The sequence below is a fragment of the Pinus tabuliformis genome, chromosome 7 (genome assembly GCF_031772625.1).
Source record: "Pinus tabuliformis cultivar Carrire ecotype Pingquan chromosome 7, CPIR1, whole genome shotgun sequence".
Classification (NCBI taxonomy): domain Eukaryota; kingdom Viridiplantae; phylum Streptophyta; class Pinopsida; order Pinales; family Pinaceae; genus Pinus; species Pinus tabuliformis.
Window position 1 is genome coordinate 388,861,390 of NC_142293.1, and position 27,792 is coordinate 388,889,181.

General features: G+C 37.3%; 1 protein-coding gene across 1 annotated transcript in view; it reads right to left on the reverse strand.

Annotated features, from left to right (window-relative positions):
- Positions 1-14,494: 14,494 nt before the first annotated feature.
- LOC149247623 (protein LEAD-SENSITIVE 1-like) overlaps positions 14,495-27,792 on the reverse strand; it is a 54,068-nt gene continuing 40,770 nt past the window's right edge. The window contains exon 2 of the mRNA XM_089455911.1: positions 14,495-15,645. Within this exon, the coding sequence (XP_089312037.1) occupies positions 14,843-15,645 (803 nt within the window). The 3' untranslated portion in view covers positions 14,495-14,842. The remainder of the gene's footprint in view (positions 15,646-27,792) is intronic.

The following is a 27,792-nucleotide window of genomic DNA, read 5'->3' on the forward strand; positions in this document are numbered from 1 at the left end:
ATATTTAGAAAGTCTGTCCACAACCACCATGATGACGGATTTGTTACCCGAATTTGGGAGAACAGTGATGAAATCCATGGAAACACCCATCTAGACAGAGGCAATGAGTGGAAATGGCTGTAAAGTTCCTGATAACTTGATTGTTTCTCCTTTGTTGCATTGACACACACCACATTCAGCTACAAAAGTAAGAATGTCATTTTTCATTCCAGTCCAAAAGAAAGACCAATGAGTGCGAGCATACATCTTCTGAAAACCGAAATTTCCTGCAGTTGGAGATGAGTACAACTCTTCCAAAATGTGGGTTTTGAGGGTGGATGCCAATGATATAACTACTCAATCCTTATAGTGAAGAATATTGTCCTTTCAAGAGTAGTCGGTTGAGGAGTTAGGATCTTATCTCAAGTTATTAATAAGTTGGGAGAGAGAGGAATGTGAGAACCATTCCTTGTGGGCCTCTTCAATCCAATCTGGTATGGGCAGAGAGATTGATAGCAGGGTGATTTCATATTCAAATTAGTGCAATAAATCATCAACTACTACATTGTCACAAACTTTCTTGTAAATTATCTCATAATCATATCCCAGCATTTTGGCCAGCCATTTATTTTTCTGTGGCAATGATAGGAGTTGCTCCAAAAAATATTTTAGGCTTTGATGGTTCGTGCAGATTTGGAAACGTCACCCTAGCAAGTATGGTCATCACGTGTCTACTGCATGTAAGATGGCCATCATTTCTTTCTCATAAGTAGATTGGTACAGATGTTTTCAACTTAGTTTTTGGTTGGTGAAGGCCAATGGTCTACCTTCTTGCATTAATACAACACCAATACTAGTACCAGAAGCATCATATTCAATCACAAAAGATTTAGTGAAGTATGGTAGGGCCAATATGGGAGTGGAGCACATGGTCTGTTTGAGAGCCACGAAAGCCTGTTGAGCTACATCAATCCAGAGAAATGAATTTTCATTGAGAATATTAGTGAGGGGTCTAGCAATCCGGCCATAATTTTGGAAAAATTTGTGATGGTAGCTAGTGAGACCCAAGAATATCCTCAAACTCTTCAAGGTTTTTGGTTGGGGCCAATATTTCATTGCATATATCTTTTTTGGATCAACACCCACTCCTTCATGACCCACAATGTCTCCCAAATACTTGACTTATTCCATGCCAAAATAGCACTTGGAAAATTTGACAAATAATTTGTGATTCCAGAGTAATTGCAAGATCAGGTGTACATGCTGAAGATGTTTGTCCTAGGTTAGGTTGTAGATGAGAATGTCATCAAAGAAGAAGAGGACAAATTTTCGGAGGTATGGTTTCAATAGGTTGTCCATGAGGCTTTGTGACGCAGGAAGAACCTACGATACCCACAGTATGCATATAAATTCATAATCTCATCTATCCCAGGAATTTCATTGACCTGCCTAGTCAAACCTTCATAAATTAAGGTTTAAGGCCCCTTAATTGGTCCCATGCGGAACAAGTTAATAACTAACCCCAGTTTGACCCTTAGTTAATCCTTTTGTGCGGAAACTTATATCTCAACCCTTCAGCCTCATAACAACTCTGGTTAATTCTATAACCACGCATGTTAACTAAACCCTGCTCTACATGCCAGCTCATCCTTTATCATAATCGCGGAGTTCAAAGGACTCAATAAAATGTGCATTCAGAACTCCCATCTTGCGATATGCGATTACCCTTTCCACCATTGATTTTGTCCACCAGATCAACGGTTGTCACAATCTCACATCACACCAACATGTGACTTCATCGCCTCTCACATGCGATATGCGATAACACAATCGGACTTCAAATAGAATGAGACCATGCCTATAACCTTTCCTGGTATGCTCTATCCAAACCTTATCGCTCAATATCCACCATCAATCTTACCTTCAATCTGACAATTGATGTCTTCTCCGATCAACAGACTTGCTTGGTGATCCTATGCCATAGATCAAAACCCATTTGATCTGACGGTCCACAATGATATCACAGAGACCACTTGCATGATGTTTAACCACCTTACGGAGTCGATAAGGACTATACAACCTTAATCTATAAATTTTCGGGTCCACCCTTGAAGTTAAAATTTGATCCACTTAAAACCCGATATCCGTTGGATAATGGAATCCATCAAATCCTATGGTCTGTGGCCCTTCAACTAGGATGTGGATTATCAAGCTCTCAACCCATGTAGTTGACTATGACGTAAGCATCTGAAATTGTGATTGACGGCTAATAACAATTGTGGGCCTTCAACCACGATCAAGGTATCCCATACTCTCTACCCCCGCTGTAGTTACTAATTATCATCGATCTACCATATCTATCGATCCGACGGTCCAGATTGATTCTCGCCTTTCTCATTCCACAAATACTTAGATTTAATCTCCACCGTTCATTTCTTTTACTTATGTGGCACGACCTAATCTTGGTCACCCATCGCCTTCAGTCTCATTCATTGATCTATAAATCCAATGACTACTATGCGTCATTACCTCACTTCCTTCATCCTTCTCTTGACTCTATTTTTATTTCATTCCTTCAGTGTTCTTTTGTGATTCCAGTTTTCTTCAGGGTTCTTGTCCTTTGCTGTTATATCTTCCTCCTTAACTCTCTCCTGAGCTTGACTCTGCACATTCCTTAACCACTGTCACTCCCAAACTTGACTTTGATCCTTCAATCAGATTCAATGACATGATCCTTCATCCTCACTTCTTCTATATTCTGCTCGAACTCCACCTGCATACATATACGATGTAGAACCTCTAATTCACACATAGATTACAATTAAATTTATCCATACACACACATACACTCAGAATTGAGTTATTTGTATTAATAAACAAATATTTACACAGTGAATTCCTTCTCGGCCTGATCTTCTATATTAGTGGCCTTTCTTCTTCTGCCCATAGGCTTACAATCTGACTAACTTCACTAACTACTTCTTTAACTACTGACTCTCTGTGCCTTTTAGGCTTACATTTATACAAAAGGTTCCATTCAACTAATTCTGGTTCAGATCCTTAATCTGCTGAACTAAATCATGAATATCCTCTAAGTCCACTTTTAACTCCAATTAATCCCTGAGAATTCTCTCTAGTTCCTCGAATCATGAGACCAATAAGAGTTACAATTGATTTCCAACTCTCTCAATTCCCACTAGTCACTCATGTTCTCTTACATTCGAGAGAATTTACAAATATCCTCACAATATCTAATTAATTCATATTCTAATCACTCAAAACATCAATTATTATATACATAGGAATCCAATTCCTTGAAAACACAAGACACCCTAAGTCAACTAAAACATAATGAAATTGATGAGCTGTATGCTCCTGCATCACTTTGAAAAGTAGATGGAGCATTACAGAGACCAAATGGCATGACCAAGAGTTCATAATGGCCTTTATGAGTTCGAAAGGTAGCCTTGGGAATGTCTACTTTTTTCATGCATATTTGGCGATAGCCCGAGCAAAGATCTACCTTGGTAAAGAATTAAGCACCATGCAGTTCATCAAGAAGATCATCAAAAACTGAAATAGGAAATTTGTTCTTGATAGTGAGCTTGTTGAGGGCCCAAAAGTCTGAACACATGCGTCATTCTCCACCTTTCTTTAGCACCATGACCACTAGTGATGAATAAGGACTGATGCTGGGACAAATAAAAATGGCTTCGAGGAGTTCCTTGATGATTTTTTCAATTTCATTCTTTTTGGTGAAAGGATATTGGTATGGGCACACATTAGGCAGTTGGGCCCCCAGGATGTAAGGGATGCTATGATCATGTTCACCCCTAGAGGGTGGAAGCTCTTTAGGTCTGTCAAATACCTGCTGGTGGTAATCTAAGACCAGTTGCATCTTAGGATGAATATGAGGAGTAGTGGATTCAATGGCCTAGATGACATTAAATTGGGTGATGGCTCTGTGATGGCCCTTTTTCAAAATATTTTCCATTCGATGCGAGTTGATGATAGTAGGATCACTTGCCTGGATTCCTCATACTGTATGAATGTGGTCGTTTTGCTTGAAGCTTATATATAACTCTTGGAAATCCATTGTGATTGGTCCCACTGTGTGAAGCCATTCAGCACCCAAGACAATGTCACAACCACCCATTTTAATAGCAAACATGTGAGTCTTTAGGTGGTATTCTCCCATCTGAAGCTTCATATTTTCACAGTGGCCTTCACATTTCATGGTCCCCCCGTCAGCGATAAGGACATGGAAATTAGCTATTGCCTACACAAAGCAATGAAAAACTTCTGCAACTCTCTTATGGGTAAAGTTATGCGTGCTGCCACTATCAACCAATACCACGATCAGTCAATGTTTAATAAAGCCTCGAATTTCGAGAGTTTGAGGTGAAGAAATGTCATTCAAAGCATGTAGTGAGATAATTGGCTCATCCGATGTAGCTGTGAGGTCATTGTCGGTTTGGGTTTCCCCAACTTTGTCCTTGGGCACCTAAAGGGATGGATCTTCCTCATGTGAACTATTATCAATAGCATCAATTTGAAATAATTTTGGTTCCTTGAATTTATGTCAAGGAGAGTGCTTTTCATCACAATAGTAGCACCATCCTTGTTTTCTTCTTTCGGCCATTTCTGCTGGTGACACCTTTTGAACCTTAAGGGTTTGGGTGGGGCCTTGAGCCTAGGTGGGACATGCCTTGGCAGAAAAAATTTGGACAATTGGACTGGACAGTTAAGGCTATTTCCCTTCTAAGGCCTTCTTGCAGGCATCCATCCAAGTATCTAGGTGGTGCATCTGGACATGGGCTTGGATGGCTTTTTAGGCCACTGATGAAACAATCTCAGTAGAAGTCAGCTCCTAGACTAGTAGTTCTGATGGCCAACTGCTCAAAGGCTGCATTGTAGTCCTTTATTGTTTCGGTTTGCCAGAGCTTAGTGGGACAACCCAAAAAATTAGATTGGCGGTCAAAGCACTCATATATGGATTTTGAGAACATGTGCCAAGTTAATTTCCCTAGATAAAATTTCTGATGCCACTGCCACCATTTCCATCTCTCTTGATCCAAGTAAAGGGCTCCCACATGTAGTTTATTTTGATCTTCCTAGATATCGTTAAGGGAGAAATATTGTTCCATTTGTGCTACCCATACTATAGGGTTAGAGACATCAAAGTTGTACATGTCCAACTTGGGTGTCCAATGGTTGGAAGGGTGGTGATTTCCATCAAAGTGAATGTGATGGTTGGATTCTCCTTCTAGGTGTGCATCAACACTAGGCTCCTCCATATGAGGTGGCCTTATAATGGATGATATCTATGAGATTTGTTTGAGAACCTTGTCCTCGAATGCCTCGAATTTTTCTTCAAGGATGGTGACCCTCTCGAGTGCCTTTTCTACAACCATAACTTGAGATTGGGCGCCCTGCATACACAAATCCTAGACAAGTTTTTTTAGCTTAATTAAGAGTAGTTTGCTTGTAAAGAGGGCAAGCTCACGATTCTAGTGACATGGATCACTTGGGGATGCATCAGGAAAAAATTTGGGACCACCAGAAATATTGGGGCTTACAAGTGAATGGTACTAATGCGACCGGCTTGTTGTCCTCAATCTTATGGGCTAAGTCTCTTGCAGGTGCCCCGGGATGGTCTCTATTTTTTTTACTCTGAAAGGAGTTTCACTCCCCGCTGATCAATACTACAGTAGCTGAATTCCAGAAAACTTGATCCTACCTAATGTCTTATGAAAATAGGGCCTGGACTATAGTAGCAACAAGCCTCACTGCACAAAGAGCTTGATCAGCACTATGAACACCCCAATTGTTGAAAGTGAGTTGCACGGTGGCGACCGAACCCCAACTGCTGGATTTTCATCGCAACAACAGAACCTCAACTACTGGATCTGATTTGTAAGGTGGCAACGAAACCCTAGCTACTGGATCTGATTTGTACGGCGACGGCGGAACCCCAACTGCTAGATCTGATGTGGAAGATAATGTACAGGGCAGTCTTTAGATAATAGAGGGAACTATCGTCACAAAGGAGTGTTAGGTGCAACATATCACAATATACACAGGGGTCTAACAATAGTACTTGACCTAATTTTTTAGGGTGCTAACTAAGAAGGATCAATCGTACCCTTAGTCATACTACCGAACTACGCTATTGTACACATGATTAATCTCCCCGAGTGTTGTTCTCAGTGCACTGTAGAAACAAGACGATTGATGACTTATCTAAGGTTAGGTTTCAGGTGAGCCTAGGGAGCTTCTGATATACCAAATGGTACGTGGAAGTTCAGTCCTTATATGGTTTTTTCTAATGCACTATTACTCGAAGGGGTACCCACAGGGGTTACAAGGGATTCCAACAAGTGTGACCACTCCTTGTAGTTCCTGCATGCATGCCTCCCCAAATCCGTAGGTTTATGCACTCAATGACAAATCTCGTGGTTTAAAGACGCCGGAAAATGTCTCTAGCCTAAAAAAGTCTGTGAAAATTAGAGGTACAACTAGCCCTGGAAAATGCTCTGATACCACTTCTTATGCTCTTGACCTACAAGAAATTCCAAAATACCAGAAATGCTAAGAAATATAGCCCAGAACACAAAATAAAATGAGAAAAACTGCAAGTATCTTATTATTCAGAAATAGATTCAATGTTCACTCGCCTCTTTGAGGGGGCCACCTCCAACAGAGCAAAGCTTGATTACATAAGACTCGATGATATTTCCTTTACTAACTAAGAATATTTATAGCTAAATGACATCCAAAACCCTAACTACTAGTGGTCCCTTGCATAACATGGGTTAACCACTTTATTTGTTAACTATGGCCTGTTTACAACTAACTGTGGTCCCTTTTCTCTAATGCGGATCAACCACTTACAATTATTAATGTGGACTTTATTGACTCTCTAACTAACTATGACTATGACTCGGCCCATTGGGCTTATTACATAAATAAAGGGGTTAGGGTTGGACCCTAACATCTTCCAATGGATTTTCTTTTTATGTTAGCACCTATTTGAAGAAATTCAAGTATGGATGTTGTAAAACAACTTAAAATATGCAAAAATGAAATCTTAATTTGTTATAAGCAAATATTAACAATTACTCACAAACTTTGATATCAACCATTTTCTTCCTTGTCGTCTTGTTTTATGTGTTGAATGGGCTCCATTTTATTTTATTTTTTGGAAGAAAATATTTGAAAAATAATAGATAATGTTAAATTATTAGTTTATATGTACCTAATAGAAAAATTATATGGTTACATACATTTGAAGCACATTGTTGCTGAGATCACTCATCTTGTGATGCAATTATGTGTATTTCTTTAAGCATCTCCTTGTACATTTTTTTGGACATTCCTACTAGCGTGTTTCAGATATCATCTAGTTGATCCTTTGGGGTTTTCATAATCTTCCTAAAAGAGAAATAAACTATTTTTATATTGATATATGAAAACTAAGTATAACAAAATTGATATTAATAAATGAATGCTTTGTAGTAATATATACATATAATTCTAGAAAAGCATTCTAATTATGAATATTACTTTTTGAATGATTTTTTTGTTGTTGTTGTATGTCTTTGCTATTGCAAGTATGATAGGTATCATTGACCATTGCTTTGGAAATTTTTCCTGTAGTTTTAATATAATCTGGTTCTTGGAATCGTTGGATTGAATTCTGTATTATAAGTGGAAAGTACGTCTATACATTTTTTCCACTATATCCCTCATAGTTTTCCAAAAGTTTTGCCCCCTTTCGTTAACCTCCAACACTACTCCAAATGAGCTAAGGACCAATTCATCAACATATATATATATATATATATATATATATATATATATATATATTGATTTATTTTTAGAGCGACATTATTTTCCTTTATTGTTGGTCACTATAGAATATTAAACATATATAAATTAATAGATTGTTTGAAACATGTTATCTAATATTCTTAAGTATATTATTAATGAACATTCAAAAGAAGAAAACTCATATTGAATAGTATTTTTTCATTCACCTAATTCATCCTTCTACAATTTTTCAATCAAGCTTTTATGCTCTTCTACACTTAGATCATTAATAATGTTATCGAGCTTTCTCATTTTGTGGCTTTGCATGACACATACTAACCAATACATATTAGTTAAACTTATATATAGTTCAAAAATATTAATTTTGTAAAGAATTTACAAAGAATTTGTCTTTTCAATGATTTTGGATGTGCTATCATTGTATCTATCAATACTTTTGCTACTTGACCACTTGTGAGACATTTTTTTATTATCAATATACAACCTGTACCATTAAATATAGAAACCATTAAATATATTTTATAAATAAATCACATAAGTTTCGACCAAAAAGAGCTCTAGAAACTAGTGTTCTTATGTGAATAGATCCATCGGTGCATTTAATTTAGTAAATGAACTAAACATTTAATTATTGAGCACCAATAACGATTTTTTTTTAATTACTTTAAATTATGACTGTGATAGGTGACGATAAAGTCATCATCATCATAGAAATAACAAAAACATAAAAAATTTAACACAAATGGTTTGACTTAACAATGTTATTTATCATTGCAGCACTGATGCATTTAGTTTAGTAAACACAACATATTTTTAATTATTTAATTTCAACAATGATTTTTTTTTTAATTTAAATTATCACTACTCGAAAAACACCTCCATCACAGAAAAAAAAAAAAAAAAAAAAAAAAAAAAAAAAAAAAAAAAAAATTAAACACAAGTTTTTTTACTTAACGGTGCTATATGTCATAGGCGTTGTGGTGCATTATATAAAACATGGCACACCGGTAAACATAAGTCCTTTTTTTTAAACAGACAAGGATGACAGGGTTTGGATCCCATTCAAGAACTGGTCCCCATGCTTTACATGTGAAACACCTTAGATATAGTAATACACAAACCCATTAAATCTATAATTTCTAAAAGGAAAAGCCCTAATTATGAAGTGGTAGAGGGAGTTAGACCCTAAGGTGAAATTTTGCAGTGACATAAGCAAGAAGAAGCAAGGGTTTAAGGTAAATATTGAATTTTTTATTTTGTCTGAATTTCAATTAAATATAATTAGGAAAAAAACAATATTAGTAAAATGAATAGTAAAATTTTTACCATGTAGGGTTTTTATTTTATTTTTCTGAATTTTGATTAAATCTAACATAAATTGTATATTTTTTTAGTAAAATCAACAGTAAAATTTAATTTTTTTACTATGTAGGGTTTTGAGTGAATCACCATACCTTTCAAATTACGATCTTTTGAATAGTTTATCTACTATTCCAAAGTATTTTTTCGCTCCATAGTGCTCTGAGTATGCCTCTCCTGCAAATCTATCTTTTAATTAAAACTAACAGACACTAGTACAAATGGGGCCAAAATCCTACAGTTATTAGTCAGATATGTGACTTATTAGTGTCAGCTATCTGAGAGTATTGATGTTCATTAAATTATATTGAATATTTGATAATTCAATAATTGTCGGATATTCAGTGATACATATGTCGATTATCCGACACAAGAAAAGGTTGAAATGGTCATTAAAAAACTAGCATTTTCAAAGTCGGTTTGGCAATGCTACAAATCATCAAATATCTAATGGATCAAACGTCAAATATCCAACAGGTCTCACACCAGTCTATAGTTAGATATTCAACATATATGTCATTCTGTCCAATGGGAAATATCAACGTTTAGGCATTAGGTAATCGACGGTATAGATAAATTGTGTGCAAGAGTTTTCTTGCTCTGATGCTCGCATGTTGATGGCCATGTGCCAGATATACGATGGATGAGAGTCCTATTCGAAAAGAGTGTTAAACAACTGAAACTTTTTTCTATCAATTATCCGATGAGTACTCTTACTGATGGGAGTCAAATATTCGATGAGTGGTCTGTGAAGTCGAATATTCGATAGAGATATGTGTTTAATATATATATCTATATACAACCTTGGCATCGATTATTTATAGAGTTTGTATGGTATGTCTTCTCTGAGAATCATGGCTTCTATACCAAATACATATGACCTCAGTATAAAGTTTGTTTTGGTTTTGTGATGAAATTTTGCATACAGTCTTGGCATTGATTATTTATACAGTTCCATACGACCTCAATATAAAGTTTGTTTGGCCTTGATATATTAAACTTGACATAGAAACAGTGACTTGAAGACAACTGCTAACTTAACATAATGACCTTATGAGATGTAAAAGTAGTTTCTGAGTATAGATGTGCACACATGACAACGTCTTGGATGGTGGTACATTGACATGGTCTTGTGTTAATGTGACAACCATAGTGCATGAAGCTACAACACCTTTGGACTATGTTGTAATATAGAATATTGAGCTATGCAAATATGAATTGATAGACCTAACATTGATGCCTTACCATGAAAAGTACTATGATGAGTTTCTTTCTTTGAATTAACTCGTTTGACTGTGACATTGATAGTGACAACGTTGACAAGTAATGTAATGGGACAACAAGTGAAATAGTCCCACTTTGTAAAATATGTGAGTTGATTACCTCAACCTTGGGAATAATGGGAGTAAGGGGATGGAGTCCTTATTTCATAGTTATGATATAGGATATGTATTAGTGGTGTGTAATCCTTACTCCCCAACACTAATCCTTCCAAATTCTACCTAAACTAGTACAAATGTAAGTTGACTTGTTGATAATTCACTTAAAAATTACCCACTTTTGGAGTGAAAATTAATATATTATTATTTAATTTGGTAATCAAGAAGAATGTTTGTTTGGAAATATCCAAAAGGTGACACATAAGGATGTTGAGTAATCCTTTGTTAAAAAATGACATTGAAAAAATAAAATGATGCCACATAGGTGGTTAATAATGACTTATTTTAGGAAATTACAAAATATAATTTTTTTATGAGGGGTTAGATTGCTAGACTTATATATTTTACATATAGATGAGACCTCCATGAGCTTTATTTTGGATGGGGAAGTAGAATTATATAGGCTAAAGGCTCAATTATTTTCGGCACATATAGTAGCACAGATAACAAAGATATTTTCTGTTCTAGAGGACTGAAATGATAATTTGGTAACCTAAGGTAGAACAACAAAGGTCCTAGTATAATCTCCATTAGAAGAATCCAAATAGGTGGAAAAACAACTCTCTCTAGACCGAACTTCCTGGGCTATAGATTGAAGTTCTGAGAACACTTGACATGCTCTGAAATCACTCCAAAAGATCTGAATTATGTGTTGTTTCAGAAATTCAAGTTTTTTGTTGTTTCAAGAGGACCGAAACCCATTATGTGCATAAAATAAACTCAAGGTTAAGACTTCTAAACTGATCTATCACTCTCCTTCACATCATCAAGTATTTTATTGATATTATAGTAGTATGTCACATCAAATTTGGTGGTAAAGACCCTTTGTTCTAGGCATATATATACACAGTACTATTTTGAAGACTATAAGAAGTGACACCAGTCACCATAAGACCACCTTCTAAGCATAATATATATTAAAAGGATTCATTCATAGGAACCGAGATTTCCCACATTATTCCTAAGCATAAAAGAGATTGAAAGTGAAGGTTCATTAGGCCTATTGTCTCGCTACAGTCACCTTAGAAGATAAAATTTGTATAGACAACTCAAGCCCATACAAGTCGATGAGCCAAGCAAAACTACAAGTGTCTCTCTTGAAGATCTGTACAAAGAAGTTTTGATGAAAGCAGTCAATATATTAAGACATGTACACCACACAACCAAACAAGAAGGATGTCTACAGTTAGAATTCTTTGGATGACATTAAAAAAATCACTATACCCATTGAAGACAATTTTTCTAATCATGACATGTAGGAGCAGGCCTAACAAAAATATCCATGATCATAAAAGAAAAATATATAGTCTCTGAGAAGGAACTATCTCTTTTGTTCGGTGATAGGAAAATTCAAGTTTTGTAGCAGTAAAGATATGCTGACAAAGAATACCTCTTATAGTCACCTTCATGAAGTCCAATTCTAATCAGTAGTGAATAAGACATGTGTATTTATATAAATAAGCAAAAAACACCACGGAATAAACAATTAGAAGGATACAAGTTTAAATGCAAGCAATGTAGATCATGAAAAGGTTATGAGGATTATCTCTAGCATCTTTGGCGCCAAGACCTCATCTATCTCAGTTATTTATTGCCTTTATCTGTTATGTTTTGGCTATCCAACAACTTGTCTTCAATTTGCAAAGGGAAAAAAGCTCAATGAAACGAACAAAGGCAAAGGTATGTATTTATAAGGTATGTATGATTAAGATTTCAGTCATCTTAGGGTCTAACAAATTTAAGATTGGTAGTTGCTATCCAATAATGTAAAACCCTAGGTAAATCATGAAGAACCCTAGTCATAGATTTTGTAAAAGATATTTTGATTTCTAAAGTTTGTAATTGAAAACTTTAATTGGCTAGGAAATCCTAGATTGACTTCACAGTTTTTGGTATCTTATATATTGGCGTCCTCTTTGCATTGCAAATACCAAATATCTACAGAAGATAATACAATATTACTCTGGCTTTCCACCTTGAAACCACACCAAAGACATTAAAAAGAAAAGTGTAAAGAACTAACAAAATTTACTAAGTGTTACACTAGATGCTACAAAATTAGTGTCTTTGGGTTTCCACCTTGGAAACCACACCATAGATAGTAAAGCAAAGAGACAAGAAGTAAAAAAATTAATTGAGTGTCTAGGATTAACAAAGACCCGGAAGATTTGTTTCTCAACCTAGTGGGGGGAGCCAATAACAAGAGACAAAAAGATGCAAGAAATAGCAAAAAATAATTGAGTGTCCGAGATTGACAAAGACCCAAAATCATTGTTGCCCCACCTATAGGGGAAACCAACACCAAGAGACAAAATGAGTCGCCTTATTAAACTTCAAAGTCTGAGTGAAAAGGAAAATTAAACTAAACATACAGTTAAAGAAAAACATGACTATAACCTTAAGGGCTAGCTAGAGTAGCAAGAACTTAGATGAAATTGCAAGGAATCAGGGCATGCATATGAAAATTAAGTATCTAGGTTGATAGGTCATTCCTCAAGATTGCATGGTGGAGGAATTGGAGAGTTAGGTGAAAAACCCATCTCCAACCTGGCTAGTCAGCCTTCCACATCAAGCATGAAGTCTTTGGGTCCATCTAAACTATATTAGGAACCCAAGGTGCAATGGGAGCCATGACATTTGAATCAAGAGTGACCTACATTTCATGACAAATTTCTTCCTCCACAAGACAAATTTTCTCATGTATATTTGGAGGTGTGCTGGCATGGAATTTATAAGCTAATTCTTCTTCTCGAAGTTGTGCCCTTTATCCCTCTAAATCTCCACGATTACCACTTCCATGTTGACAACAAGATCTTTGATGCATCATGGACGTTAGAGGCATCAAGATGTCACATGTACTGACTTTGAGATGAGAGAGGAGCTACATGAGGCGACAACGAAAGAGATATGCTATAACAATTTGTTGGTCAACTTGCATTGACATTGAACTCGATACCATACCTTCTCCCTTTGAAAATGCTAACAGTGGAGGGGAGGAAGTCAAAGACAAGAGCCAACCCATCAAAGCAACCAAGCGAGAGTCCAAATGCATTGTGGGTGAAGACCAGAGTAGAAGGAAGCAATGGAGTAAAGAATGCTCAAGCCATTAGCCAGGGATGAAGGGCATGCTAGAAATTTCATAGATGTCGTGGATGCATGTACCACAATCTTACCAAGGGGCCTAGACCTCCCTCCTTGGGAGGTGAGGCCCCATAGATGTGCCTTGAATGGATGACATGTACATGAAATGGCGAAAGGAAAGTAAGTTAAACCCTGACCCCATTTATATCACCATATGACCCCAATGGGGATAAAAATATATCTAACTATATCTAACTATAATTATTATTGTTATTTTTTAATATTTAACTATAAAATAATTATACTCAATTTCACATTATAAAATAGGTAATATTATGTTCAACCATTTCTCTTTTAAATAACCAACCAACATATATTTAATAAAATTTATATTTTACTATTAATATTTTATTAATCAAAACACTTTAAATTTTGTAACCTTTATTTAGATGTGAATTAACATAAACATTTTAAATAAATACTTGTTTTATAAGTCCAAATAAATATTTATTTTAAATTCCAAAATTTTGAAAAATTATATGCATTACTCCAACGAAAAAATCAATTCAATACATTAAAGATAAAAAATATTCAATCCAATACATTGAAATATAAACCATAATCAATCCAAAACATTGAAAGCAAACAAATACATATATTAAACCATAATCTTAATTTTTGAAAGGCCTGGCAGATTAAGAACAAAGAGAAATATATCATTAAACTATTTACATTAATTAATCCAACACTTTAAAAAGAAACAAATATATATGAAACCATATATATGAATTCATATAGCACTCCAAGGGCACCATGTGCATATATTTAGATTGCGCTGAATGACATTGGATATATTACTTCCACAAATTATAAAGCACTCCAGTCATCTATTGACAATCTAGTCCTCTGAAATCAATTGCACACATTTCAATTTTAGTATCACACAAACCCATCTAGCACCCACAACTAAGATTCAATCCATTACACACAATTATGTCACCATTTATGACCTGAAACTTTTGAGACACAAACCAATCCAGAACCCGCTACATGACCAAATAAAACCTTCAATTTGTTTAAATCCCAACACAATTTATCCTTCTACTTGAAGACTGTTACCACTCGAAAATTTTACTTTCATGGAGGATGAGTCAAGTATAAACCATCATGTTATTGAGAGATTCTGTGCCGTTAATGGAGCTCCTGTCCATAGGCGTTGCACTATTGAGAGATTCTGTGCCGTTAATGGAGCTCCTGTCTCTATATATGGAACTACCAGCCACTGGAGGCGTACTACCAATTGAAGAATCAAAACATACCGCCAAAGACTCCACCGGTACCTCAATTTTATCAACGCGAACACCAATATCTCTTTTATATCTCCCTATAGCAAAATTTAGAACCGTCCAGAAGGCCCCGCCTACTGGTTCAGCAGCAAACAGAACTCTACACACGTACTTTGAAGTGAAACAATAACGAGCAGCACCCATTACAGCACGCAGTACTGCTACTTGCCCAGTTCCCGAGTCATGACTTCCAACAATGAATCCTGTCTTGCAGTATATTGCGAAGTCCTCACAGTTCATCGATACTACATCGTAGTTTGCAAACCCATTTTGAAGCACGTACTCTGCACGGTGAATCACTGTTTCTGGGGGATTCGATTGTGCAAGTGTGCACGTTCCTCCACGGGCTTGTACCAAAAATACAGTTACACTAACACCATACTCAAATCGATGCACAGCTCCTCCCTCAAGAAAGCAATCCAAACATGAACGTATTACTCCATTATTTCCATTTTGTAAGCCACAGTTGCCGGTTGGACTCGTACAACTCAGATGTTGTTTTGGTATTGAACTAGAGGCAAATGAATTAATTAAACTCGCCCCGACTGCCAGTTCTTGGTCTGACCCTCTTGTAAAATGGACCACGTGATTATCCCGAACATAAATCCCTGTGGAGGAACCCAGCAAGCATATTATGTGTGAGATTAGATAAATTGGAGAAATCATACAAAATCCATTTACATTGATTGCAAAATAGATAAACAACGCATCGTTACCAAATAAAATTCAATGGAGACAAATCCAATATTATATATATCTAAAATATTTTTCTAAAGAAAAATTGAGAATAATGATGATTAATTCAATTTATACTAATATGATACGAAGTGTTATGATACCAAAGTGTAATTGATATTTTTTAATATTTTATTTTTATTATGAAAAGGAAAGAGAGAAGCATTTTTAGATCACTATAGTTTTGATGATTTAATAAGTTAAGAAGGTTGGACATAGTGTGACAAAGGTCTGTCTTGGTTGATTGGAGCTGATGTGCGCTGATGGTTGATAGGAGCCCATGTGAGCTGATGTGAGTAAGAGCCTCACAATTGGAGAAAGTGCTTTTCATGTTCAACCCTTTTAATATGGCTACAGACTCTTTCAACCCAAAATATTTTGGAAATTGACCAACTTCAAGTTTTACATTGAAGAAGATTAATTCTTATCTTTTCAATGTTTATTTTCTTCTTAAAGCTAGTGAAGACAGAAACATAATTCTAGTAATTTTATAAACTTAAATATATTACAAACATAAACATATTATTTTTTCAAAATTTCAAAATATTTTAATTAATAACCGCTATATTTTCAAAAAAATTCATTGTCTGCATAGACACTCTATAATCCAATGTGACGGTTATATTTTAAAAATAGTAAAACAATATTTTAAATAAGAAAAATGAAAGAAATTAATGTTGGTAATAATTACGATACTTCAATTTTATATAGATTTATATTGAGATATAAAATAATGGAATGTAAGCCCAAAAAAATGTAATTTCTTCATTCCTTAGATTTAGTGGTGAGGTTTTGTGAATTCTGTATCTTTCGCATATGGTGCCAACTTGGTTAGCATATTGATATAACGTATGGTAACAGCTTGTCTCAATCTATTCTGGTGGGGAACATGGCTTCTTTATCTCTCATCTGGTGGCAACTTCTCAACCTCAATCACAATATCTCGTCTGTAGGCAAAATGGGAAACATAATCTTTTCCTGTGGCAACTTTAACTCAATCAATATTTCATTATCATAGCCACTTGGATAACAAACATCATATCTTGCGTCTGTTGGTTTGACGCATGGTATGGGTTCCATTATCGGGTTGTAAGGTCCAGCCATACCCTAGCGACTACCTCAACGTTCTCGCCTGGCAGGTGAAACCAGCCAGCTCTCACGCCATGCTTCTTCATCGGGTTATTTTGCCAAGCGTGGGGTTCGACAGGAAATTGAGAAAGAGCAGGTGGGACTGACTGTGGCCTTTCGGTTCTAACCTGCCTAGGTATTCTGTTTAGCGATCGAGATAGGGGCGAGCCTATCAGGCAGAGAGATATATGCTCGAAAGCGTGCAACAATAATATGTGTCCTCTCAGGCAGGAAGTTCAAGAGAAGTTCGAGATAAGATACCAAGAGGGGGAAAGATCGATCAGAGGACTCTAGTAGCAAAATCGATACGAACACGTATCACACTAGAGGGCAAGCGGCAAGGTCGAAGCGGTAAGTCATATCGCAAGAGTGAGCCCTTTTGTTTCATTTATTCTTCCAGCCGGGGTTGATTGGACCAGCCAGAAAGATTAGAAATCCTCGCTTTATCATTTTCCCCTATCTGTGTGAATGTTTCTTTGTTTCTCACTAATTTTCACCCGACCTTCCAACCGCATTATAGCGAGGTATGGCACCACGGAACACTTTCTTTTCACCAATACTTATGTTCATGACTACACATAACATTCATTCTTAATTTATTTTTCGTTACCAAGTATTATCTTTATCTTTGAATTATTCACAGTAAGAACTTTTTTTCTCTGCCAACGTTTCGAATCCCAACCGGGATCCATCATCAGGACAACTAGAAAATTTTAGGGTTTAAATAGAAAGGAGGAGAGAAAGGAGGGAAGGTCACTCTCAATTTTTGAGAAGTCAGCTGCCTCTGATTTAATTAATTAATTAATTAATTTTTTTATTTATTTTTTTATTTTTTTTATTTTTATTTTTTAATAATTTATTATTATTTTAATTTTTATTAATATAATAATAAGTAAAATTAATTAATATATATTATTAATGAGATGATTATAATTATTTTTATTTTTATTATCAATTATTATTATTAAAACAATAATTAGTAATTAGAACTATTAATTATCAAAATTAATGATTATTATTATTTTAATTATTATTATTAATATAATTATTAGTAATTAGTAATATTAATTATAATATCAATAATATATATTATTATTAAAATAATTGAAATAATTATAATTATTTAATTATTATTAATATAATTATTAGTAAAAAATTTTAATGATCAAGATTATTATTATTACTTATTTTATTTTATTTATTTATTATTTTTTTTTTTTTGTAAGCTAGGGTGTTTCTCTTTCTATTACTCGATCAAAAGAACATTACATCATATCATAATCAGTCTTTGCCCGCCCTCTAGGGGAAACCGGGTCATAGCTCCATCTATAATTTTTAAATGCAGCCCAAAAATAGAAGGCTCGCAGTCTGGTTGTCTGAGCTAGATAAACTATACAATCATGAGCCTTACTAAAACTATGCCTAAAGCTATTGCTCTGTACTGCATGCTTTTTACTATCTATAACAGGTACAAAGCTAAAACCAAAAAAATTGCTACAGTTACTAAACATATCTCATATCATTTTTTGCCGCCATCAGGTTGCTGAGTTGCTGCTTCCGCTGGCGCTGGGAGAACTCGATTCAGTAGCTGCTGGATAGCCTCCAACTTCTCGTCTTGTTTGACCATTGCTACGCGCAGGAAGGCCAATTCGTAGCGAATGTCGGGAGCCCCCTTAGCCAGATTGACCATTTCTTTTGCCACCTGCTCCATCGCTTTGGCCATGAGCCCCTTCATGACCCAGTAGATGTGGAGCGACTGCTTAAATAAAGACATGCGCCCTCTAGTATGACCCGGGTCGGGGATAAGGAATTCCCATTCCCCCATCTCCTCGTCAGATTGATCCTGGATCGATTCCTCTTCCAGGTGTTGCATGAGTCTGCGGACTGTAGGTTTGGAATTGCGAATGAAGGCCTTTTCGGCCTTGCGAATTCTATGGGTGACAGTTTCTTTTTGCTTTCTTCTATTCCCCTGGTCACGTTTGGAAGTCTCCCCTTCCACCTTGCCTTTACCTTTTTAGCTTCTGGGTCGTTTTCCGTCCCGGTCTGGTTCCTTTTCAGTTGGCGAGCTGCGCTTCCTCATGCCGTAGCGACGGACCTTCGAGTCCTGTAAACCAGTCAAATCCGCCTTCGTCTGCTCCTTTCCTTCCTCCGCCGAGTTTTTGTGGTGGTATCTGCGTTCACTTCCTGCATCCATGGCTGTGTCTTCTTCCGAATCATCCTCAATTTCCCAAACTGAAAAAGGAGGGTCCTGCTGCATAATAATTTTGCCTTTACGGCGTCTGCTATCCTCCCCGACACTCTGGTCCTCTTCCATCTGCCTTAGCTTCTGTCTGGTTTCCATAATAATCGACGGTCGGACGCACCTCGTTCTTTGGTTACTTGGTGTGTTCACTGCTCTCTGGTGATGCTCGATGGAAACCTCCGCACTTACCCAATTTGGAAACACGCACAATGCTTTGGCATTCATCCAGCTTTGGGTATATATCCAATTCTTTTCCTTAGTGAAACCGCTTATTCCGGTTGTCAAATGCCGCCAGTAGCACACCTGTGAACCACTACTCTCTGCCATCATATCGTTATTAATCCCCTCTGCTGTGAGGTCCGGCGTACCGCAGCCTTCACCTCTCATAGTTCGACCATTAATTACCTTACCTTGTGTGTAGTTTTTCCCAATCACTCCATCCGCCGTCGCTGTACTGTCATCGAGGTCTTGATCCTTCACTCTGCAATCTTCAATGATGATTTTTGCACATCCTACTTGAACCCTTTCCTTTAAACGAGGCCTCCACCTCCCCTTATTTGTCCAGCTCACTGATTCATTCATTGACATTTGTGGCATGATCATGATCGGCCTTAATTAAATCTGCCAGCTCTTTCCATTCCTGATTACCCTCCACAGCTCTCCATTGGCTATCCATGGTGTTGCCACGTCCTCGGCAGCCCCAATTGGCTAGCCAGTCAGCAGGCTGGTTCCCTTTCCGACGAACATGGCTAATGAGTCTATAATCGATGCGCTTAATGAAGCCTGCAATTTCTTGAATAATGCCCGCAGTGCACCAGCTTTTGGTTACTTTCTCCCATGCCTACCCATTACTGAGCCTTCTCATCATGTCCACAGCAATCTTCGAATCCCCTGTAATTTCCAGGTTGGTATAACCGTTCCTAATGGCAATACGTAAACCTTGATGCAGGGCCCAGAACTCGGCCTCATTATTGGTCATCTGCCCTCCCCAGTCCGCAAAAATCCATCTTACTTGGTGGTTACTGTCTCTGAAGATTCCCCCGAAGCCAGCTTCGCCCGGGTTCCCCTTCGAGGCCCCGTCGAAGTTGACCTTGATAAAATGATCTCGCGGATACCTGAACTTGTCTGGACTTTGAGTTCGCATGTCCTGAATGGCCGAACATTTAAAGTGAACCATCTCCATTTTAAGATTTAACTTGTTTAAAATTTCATGTTCTTCCGAGTTAGTTTTCCAATCATCATTCGCCCACTTCTCGACCAGGATAGTCTCTCGCATACTCTCTATCACCCGGTCCCAAATAACCTCTGGACCTTTCGCAGAATTCTGAAACACCCTCCTATTTCGTTCCTTCCAGACCATCCAGAGTATGAAGGGAGAGATAAGGTTCCATGCCCTCTGGACAACCTTGCACTGAAAGGTTTCCTTGCTCCACTGGAAAACCAATTCAGTAAATTCTCTGGTATGAAAACCTGCTTTGTTGAACAGTCGTTTAGTCGTCCTCCAAAGTTGCTCTGTGTAGGAACATTTGACCAACAAATGATCTCTAGTCTCGGTATCGTTGTTGCATAGGTAGCATCGGGAGGGGCCAATGAATCCTTTCTTCTGGATTCGATCCCAGGTCAGAATTTTGTTTTTTGAGGCTAGCCATACAAAGATGGACACCTTAGGCCACCAGTTGCTTTCCCAGATTGTTTTCCATTCCACATTCCTGTCACCTCTGTCTTGAGAGTCCATTAAGTAATAGGCCTCTTTCGTTGTAAATATTCCTTTCATAGAGTATCCCCACCGAAGGATGTCTTTCCCATGTCGTTCTCTGATTTTCCTTGATCCCATTTCTTTTCTGTAATGTTCCTGGAGCTCTGGGGTAAGTTCACTATCCCACTCTGTCGGGTCCTCCCAGACTCTCCATCCCTCCGACAGTTCATTTGTTTTCCAATAATCCTTAACACTGGGTCTGTTTCCTTCAATTCTACCTCGAATCTGCAGGAGGTCCTGATTGTTATTTAACCTTTCTCGTTGTTGCCACCTATCCTCCCAGAAGTTAGCTTCACTGCCTCCTCTAATTTCCCAGAAGGTATGGTTGCTAATTAGATCTCTGTTTTGGGAGGCAAGTTCCCAGATAGAGGATCCTTTGGGGATTTCCTGCTGTCTTAGGATATCGGCCGGAGAGTTTGGCATTCTGTATTCGGTCCTCCATATGTTTTTCCACAGATCATTTCCACCACTGAGCCACCTCCACCACAGTTTAGCTCCCAAAACCCTATTAAGAATTTCCGGGTCCCTTAGACCTAAACCTCCTTTTTCTTTTCGCTCTATTAGCTGACTCCACGAGACCAGGGCCCATTTTTTCTTCTGATCAGAACCACTCCAAATAAATTTCCTTATGATTTCCCTGATTTTAGCACAAACCCCTGCTGGGGCAGCCATAACCGCTAATGGGTATATAGGAATAGCCTGAAGGACCGACTTGGCAAGAACAACTCTGCCAGCAATATTCAGAACTCTGAAAGCCCAATTTGAGACCTTGTTATTTAGTTTGTCAAGAACTCCTTGCCAGTTCTTCACCTTTTTTGAGGTGAGGTCCAGAATATTACCTAAATATTTAGTAGGTAATTCTCCCCTCTTGAATCCAAGAATTCTAATTAGATGGGATTTGACCTGATCCATTGTATTGAAGATGAAGATGCATGACTTGTCTCTATTAATTTCTAACCCAGAGGCCTTGGCAAATAAGTCTAGGATTCTCTTAAGATGTCGAACTTCTCTTACCGTTGGTTCCCCGAACATCATAATGTCATCAACAAATTGTTGATGTGTTAGAGGCAGGTTGTTTCCCCAAAGTTGCAACCCTTTGATTCTGTTTGCTGCTCTTTCCTGTTTAATAAATCGACCTAGTCCTTCAGCGGCTAGAATGAATAGAAAAGGAGACAATGGGTCACCCTGTCGAATGCCTCTGGAGGCATTGAAAGTTTTTGAGGGACTTCCGTTAACCAGAATAGAAAAGTGGGGAGAGGAGATCAGGTTATGAATCCAAGCAATCCATCTTTGGTGAAAACCAAATCTCTCCAGGACAGTTTCCAGATACTTCCAGTTAAGCCTATCATATGCTTTGGATAAATCCAATTTGATCAACATTCCTTTTTGTTTTTTAACCTTTAGAGAGTGAATCACCTCCTGTGTTACCACCAGCCCATCAAGTATTTTCCTTCCTTCCACAAAACCAGTTTGTTCAGCCGAGATAAGATTGTCCAAGAGAGGTTTTAGTCTCTTGGCAATCAGGGATGTTATCATTTTGTAAATGACATTACAAAGAGCTATAGGTCTGAAGCCACTCGCCTCTTCTAAGTTGTCTCCCTTAGGTATGAGGGCAAAAAAGGTAGAGTTAAGAGCAGGCCATACCTTTTGATTTATTCTTGATTCTTCTACTATGTCCAGTATCTCGCTTCCCAAGAAGTGCCAGCTTGCCTGGTAGAAGTCCACTGTGAAGCCATCCGGCCCAGGAGCAGTCCCTTTTTTCATAGTCTTCACAACTTCCTCCAACTCTTCTAAGGTCACGGCCCTCATGAGTGCTTTGTTTTGATCCTCAGTGACCAGACTGGGAATGGCTGAACAGATCTCTTGAATGGCTCCCGATCTATCCACTTGGGGTTCTGTTAGCATCTCTTTGTGGTAATCCATTAGAACTTGTTCTATCTCATTCTGCTCTACCACCCTTTTCTCATTCCTGTCTTTAATCGAAAGTATTCTATTTCCCTGCCTATGTTTGATCATTGTCTGGTGAAAGAATTTTGTATTTTTCTCTCCCTCTCTTAACCATTTTATCCTAGATTTCTGGCGCCATAGGATCTCCTCTTGCTTTCGTCTCTCTTCCAATCTTCCAAGGATTACCCCTTCCCTGTTGATGCTTTCCTCTGTTCTGCCTTCCAAAATTACCTTCTGCTGCAGATCTGCCATTTCCCCTTCCAGTTTTTGTTTATCTTCCAAAATATTGCCAAATTCCTCTTTGTTCCATTTTTTTATTCTATTTTTCAGCTCTTTCAGTTTAAGCTGGAATGTATGCATTCTACATCTGCCTTGACTGGTACATTGATTCCACCACTCCTCTACTTTCTTGATGAAATCAGGGTCCCTCAACCAAAAGGCTTCAAATCTGAAAGGTCTTTTCCCCTGAATCTTCTTGATATCCACCTCTAATCTAATCGGCCAATGGTCTGATCCCAAAGATGGAATAATTTTGGCCTCTACGAAAACATCTTTGTTCATAATGTCTTCAGATATTAGAAATCTATCTAATCTGGAAGCAATTTGATTCTTACCTTCCCTTCTGTTGTTCCACGTGTAGACCCCATTGATAGTCTGGACGTCAACAAGCCTAAGTTCTGCTATCATATCATTGAAATTGTCCATGAAGTGATCCCTCTTCCTAGTCCCTCCTTTCTTCTCTTCCAAGGATCTGATCAGGTTAAAGTCTCCCCCAGTGATCCAAGCAGCTTCAGGGTAAAGTCTGCGGACCGATTTGAAACTGTTTATGAACTGCTCTTTTTTCCCAGGGGTCGGAGGGCCGTAGACTCCTGAGATGACCACCTGATGATTGGTTCCGACTATCCTGCCTAGCCCAGTGAGGATGCCGCTCATACTGGACCAGTTTTCTATGATGATTTCATTGGGGTTCCACAGGACTGCAATACCTCCTGCAGAACCGATTGCATCTTGTCCAATCACTTGATACTGTAACCTACTTTTTTCTATTATTTCTTCGAGCTGCTGGATCAAAATCTTTGTTTCCTGTAAGATCATAACACTAGGTTTCTCCTTTTTCAACTTATCCTTCAAATACCTCTGTTTGCCTTTACTATGCAAACCCCTAATATTCCAACTGATCACTATCATTTAAAACTTTTTGTAAGAGGGGAAGAATACCTCCGACAGAGGTATCACCTTTCCTGAGTTTATCAAAATTTCCCCCACCGTCTGGATGGTCTCGCTCATTGGTTTTCGGCCTCTTTTCCTGTTGTTTTTGCCAGAGTTGGTCATTCCTTTATCCTCATTCCCCTGTTCGCTTTCTGTCATGGTTGGGTTATCCGGGGGCTCTCCTTTTTTCTCTTTATATTTCTTGAAAACTTCCTTATACAGTTGTTTTTGTTTTTCAGGTATGAACCTGCTATCCAAATATTTCCATTCCTGGAGTAACCTTCTCATATTTTTCTCCTCTTCTGCTTCGTTTTCAGGCGGGATTTCCACTTCCATCTTAGATTCCTGTTCTGTTTCTGTTGATATCTCCTTTGGTTTTTCTCTGTTTGCTTTGTTTATATTTGTTTCGTTTTCCTTTCCTTTCTACTCTCCCGCTATTTCCATGGGGGTATTTTCCGGGTCCTCATCATCTTCTAGGTTTACTTCATAATCTTCATCTTCACTCTGTAGTACCTGAAATTTGTTTTGATTATTTATTTTTCTCGGTTTTTCCTGTGGTTGGGTCTTTGATGTCTCTCTGTTCTGTCATTTCTTCCTTACTACCTGTTGAAAACCTTTCTCAGCATTTCTCTGTTGATCATCCTGTCTTTTCTTGGATTCTTCCTCTTTGTTCAGAGGACATTGCCTGTATAAATGGCCATATTCATGGCAGATGCGGCATCGAAAGGGGATATGTTCGTAATCAACTGGCTGTTTCCAGATTTCATCATGATACTCTACTTCGACAGTTTCTAGGAGAGGCTCTGCCAGATTTATATAAACACAGATTCTCGCATAAGCATTGTACTTACCTCGTTTCGTAGCCTCGGCAATTTTGACAAAGCTCCCAATCGTATTGCCTATTCCCTTCAGAGTTTCAGGGTCCCAGAACTCATCAGGAAGCCCAAACAATCTGACCCAGACTGGTGCAGCAAGCATTTTTTCCTTTTCCGGATTGTATCTCTCTTCCCAATATTTCATGAACAGGCCTGCATTGTTCAAGAAATATGGTCCCTCCTCAAAGATCCAGTCTTTATCTTCCAGATTGGAGAAGATTGCTGTGAAAAAACCTTGGGCTCCAAGTTTGAGATCTACCTGTCCCCTAGGTCGCCATCGCTGGTCAATCCATCTGTAGAGTTCCCGCTCAGAAGGCCAATACCCAACAAAGCGACATATTATGGCATGGTCTTTCATGTAGCTATTATACTCTTCCAGCTTGTTGTGGGGAACCACATACCTTGGTTGTTTTTGAGCCCTAGGTAGGCATTTACCTCTCATTCTTTTTTGCCACAGATTACCCATTACTGGGGCATAACCTTCCTTCTCCATTTGTTGTTCTCCTCCTTTGATGGTCTCACCCATTACCACGTTTTTGAAGGAGGGGATCTCTCCCCCCCCCCCCTTGGCTCCCCCATTCCGCTCAGGGCGTTTTCTGGGGATCAGAATCCCGTTTGCTGTTGAGATCCCCGAGACCAACCCGTGACTGCAAGTCGGGGTACGCTGTCCCCGCAGAGCTGAGGGGTCTCGCCTTCGTCTGAATCTTCCTGCAACCTTTGTCAGCGTTGTCCGTTGATGCTAACCCTAGCACGCATCGCTCCTGTCAAGCTCGTATCTCTCAGTTTCTACACTCTGACAAACAATAAACTTTGTTGCATTGTGAAAAACAAAAAATAATGTCATTTTATTTATTTATTATTAATTAATCTATTAATAATAAAGAGAAATAATTATTAATAAAAATATTATGGTTATTAATAATAATTATTAATTCATTTAATAAAAATAATAATTAGAATTAATAATATTAAATAATGATTAAATAATTTATTTATTTTTTTAATCCTAGCATATAGAAATTAGAATTTAATATTTATTATAATATATTATTTATTTATTTATTTATTTTAGTACAATGATAATTATATTCTTAATTAGAATAATTATAAAATTAAGAATATAATTATCATTGTACTAAAAAATAAATAAAAATAAAAATAAAATAAAATTATTATAATAAATATTAAATATTAAATTCTAATTTCTAGGATTAAAAAAATAAATTTATTTAATCATTATTTAATATTATTAATTCTAATTATTATTTTTATTAAATAAAATAATAATTATTATTAATAACCATAATATTCCTATTAATAATTATTTCTCTTTATTATTATTAGATTAATTAATAATAATTAATAATAAATAAAATAAGTAATAATAATAATCATTAATTTTGATCATTAAATTTTTTTACTAATAATTATATTAATAATAATTAAATAATTATAATTATTTCAATTATTTTAATAATAATATATATTATTGATATTATAATTAATATTACTAATAATTATATTAATAATAATAATTAAAATAATAATAATAATCATTAATTTTGATAATTAATAGTTCTAATTATTAATTATTGTTTTAATAATAATAATGGATAATAAAAATAAAAATAATTATAATCATCTCATTAATAATATATATTAATTAATTTTACTTATTATTATATTAATAAGAATTAAAAGTAATAATAACTTATTAAAAAAAATAAAAAAATTAATTAATTAATTAAATCAGAGGCAGCCGACTTCTCAAAAATTGAGAGCCGACCTTCCCTCCTTTCTCTCCTCATTTCTATTTAAACCCTAAAATCTGCTCTTCTTCTATCAAGCATTCTAGTTGTCCTGATGATGGATCCCGGTTGGGATTCGAAACGTTGACAGAAATAAGTTCTTACTGTGGATTCTCCGGTGAATAATTCAAAAATAATGTACCACAGAGGTCTTAAATCCATTATCTTTATCCTTTATACAGAGGAAAATCCATACATATTCATCATTACAGCATTATACAAGAGAAATGCACAACAATGTAAAGAGAGGGGCAACTCCGTGCAATATGAGTCTGCCCGATATCAATATACATAATTTTCCACTTTTACCAAGTATAAGTTAAATCTTGGGAAATCCCAAATTTACACCTAGTCAAATTTCCAACTTTTGGCAAACTTGGTTGCCCAGCTCATCAACACTTCCACACAGTTGCCGCATGACTCACCGACCCTTCATTCACCTCGTTGCACGTCTTTACTCGACTCGCTCTCCGTTTGGTCAGCAAACGCCCAAATCGTGTTACCCTGCCCGACCTCCATTCGGTGGGCCGCACGCAGTACCGTCTGCTCGACCTCCGTTCGGTGGGCTACACGCAGTACCATCTGCCTGACTCTCGTTCATGACCTTCGATTCAATACTTCACCGTTTCCACCATCTCGTAGTGCACGGTGCACCCTACTCGAGTTGCCCATCCGCACGTTTCAACCGTGTCTTCGTTTCAACATGCACAACGTGCCCTCGCCCGTCCACACGTCCACCCGTACCATGACTCACCCGAGTTGCCTTTGCAAGACTCACCCAAGTTGCATTCGCACGACTCACTTGGGTTTGCCTGAACGCCTTCACTCGAACGACTTCACCCGAGTCGCCACACGACTTCACCCGATCGCCCGCCGACTTCACCCGAGTTCGCCCAAACGACTTCACTTGGGTCGCTCGACGACTTCACATGAGTCTGCCCGAACGACCTCACCTGGTCCGCTCGAACGACTTCACCTAGGTCACTCAACGACTTCACCTGAATCTACCCAAACGACCTCATCCAGTTCGCCCGAACGACCTCACCAGAGTTTTC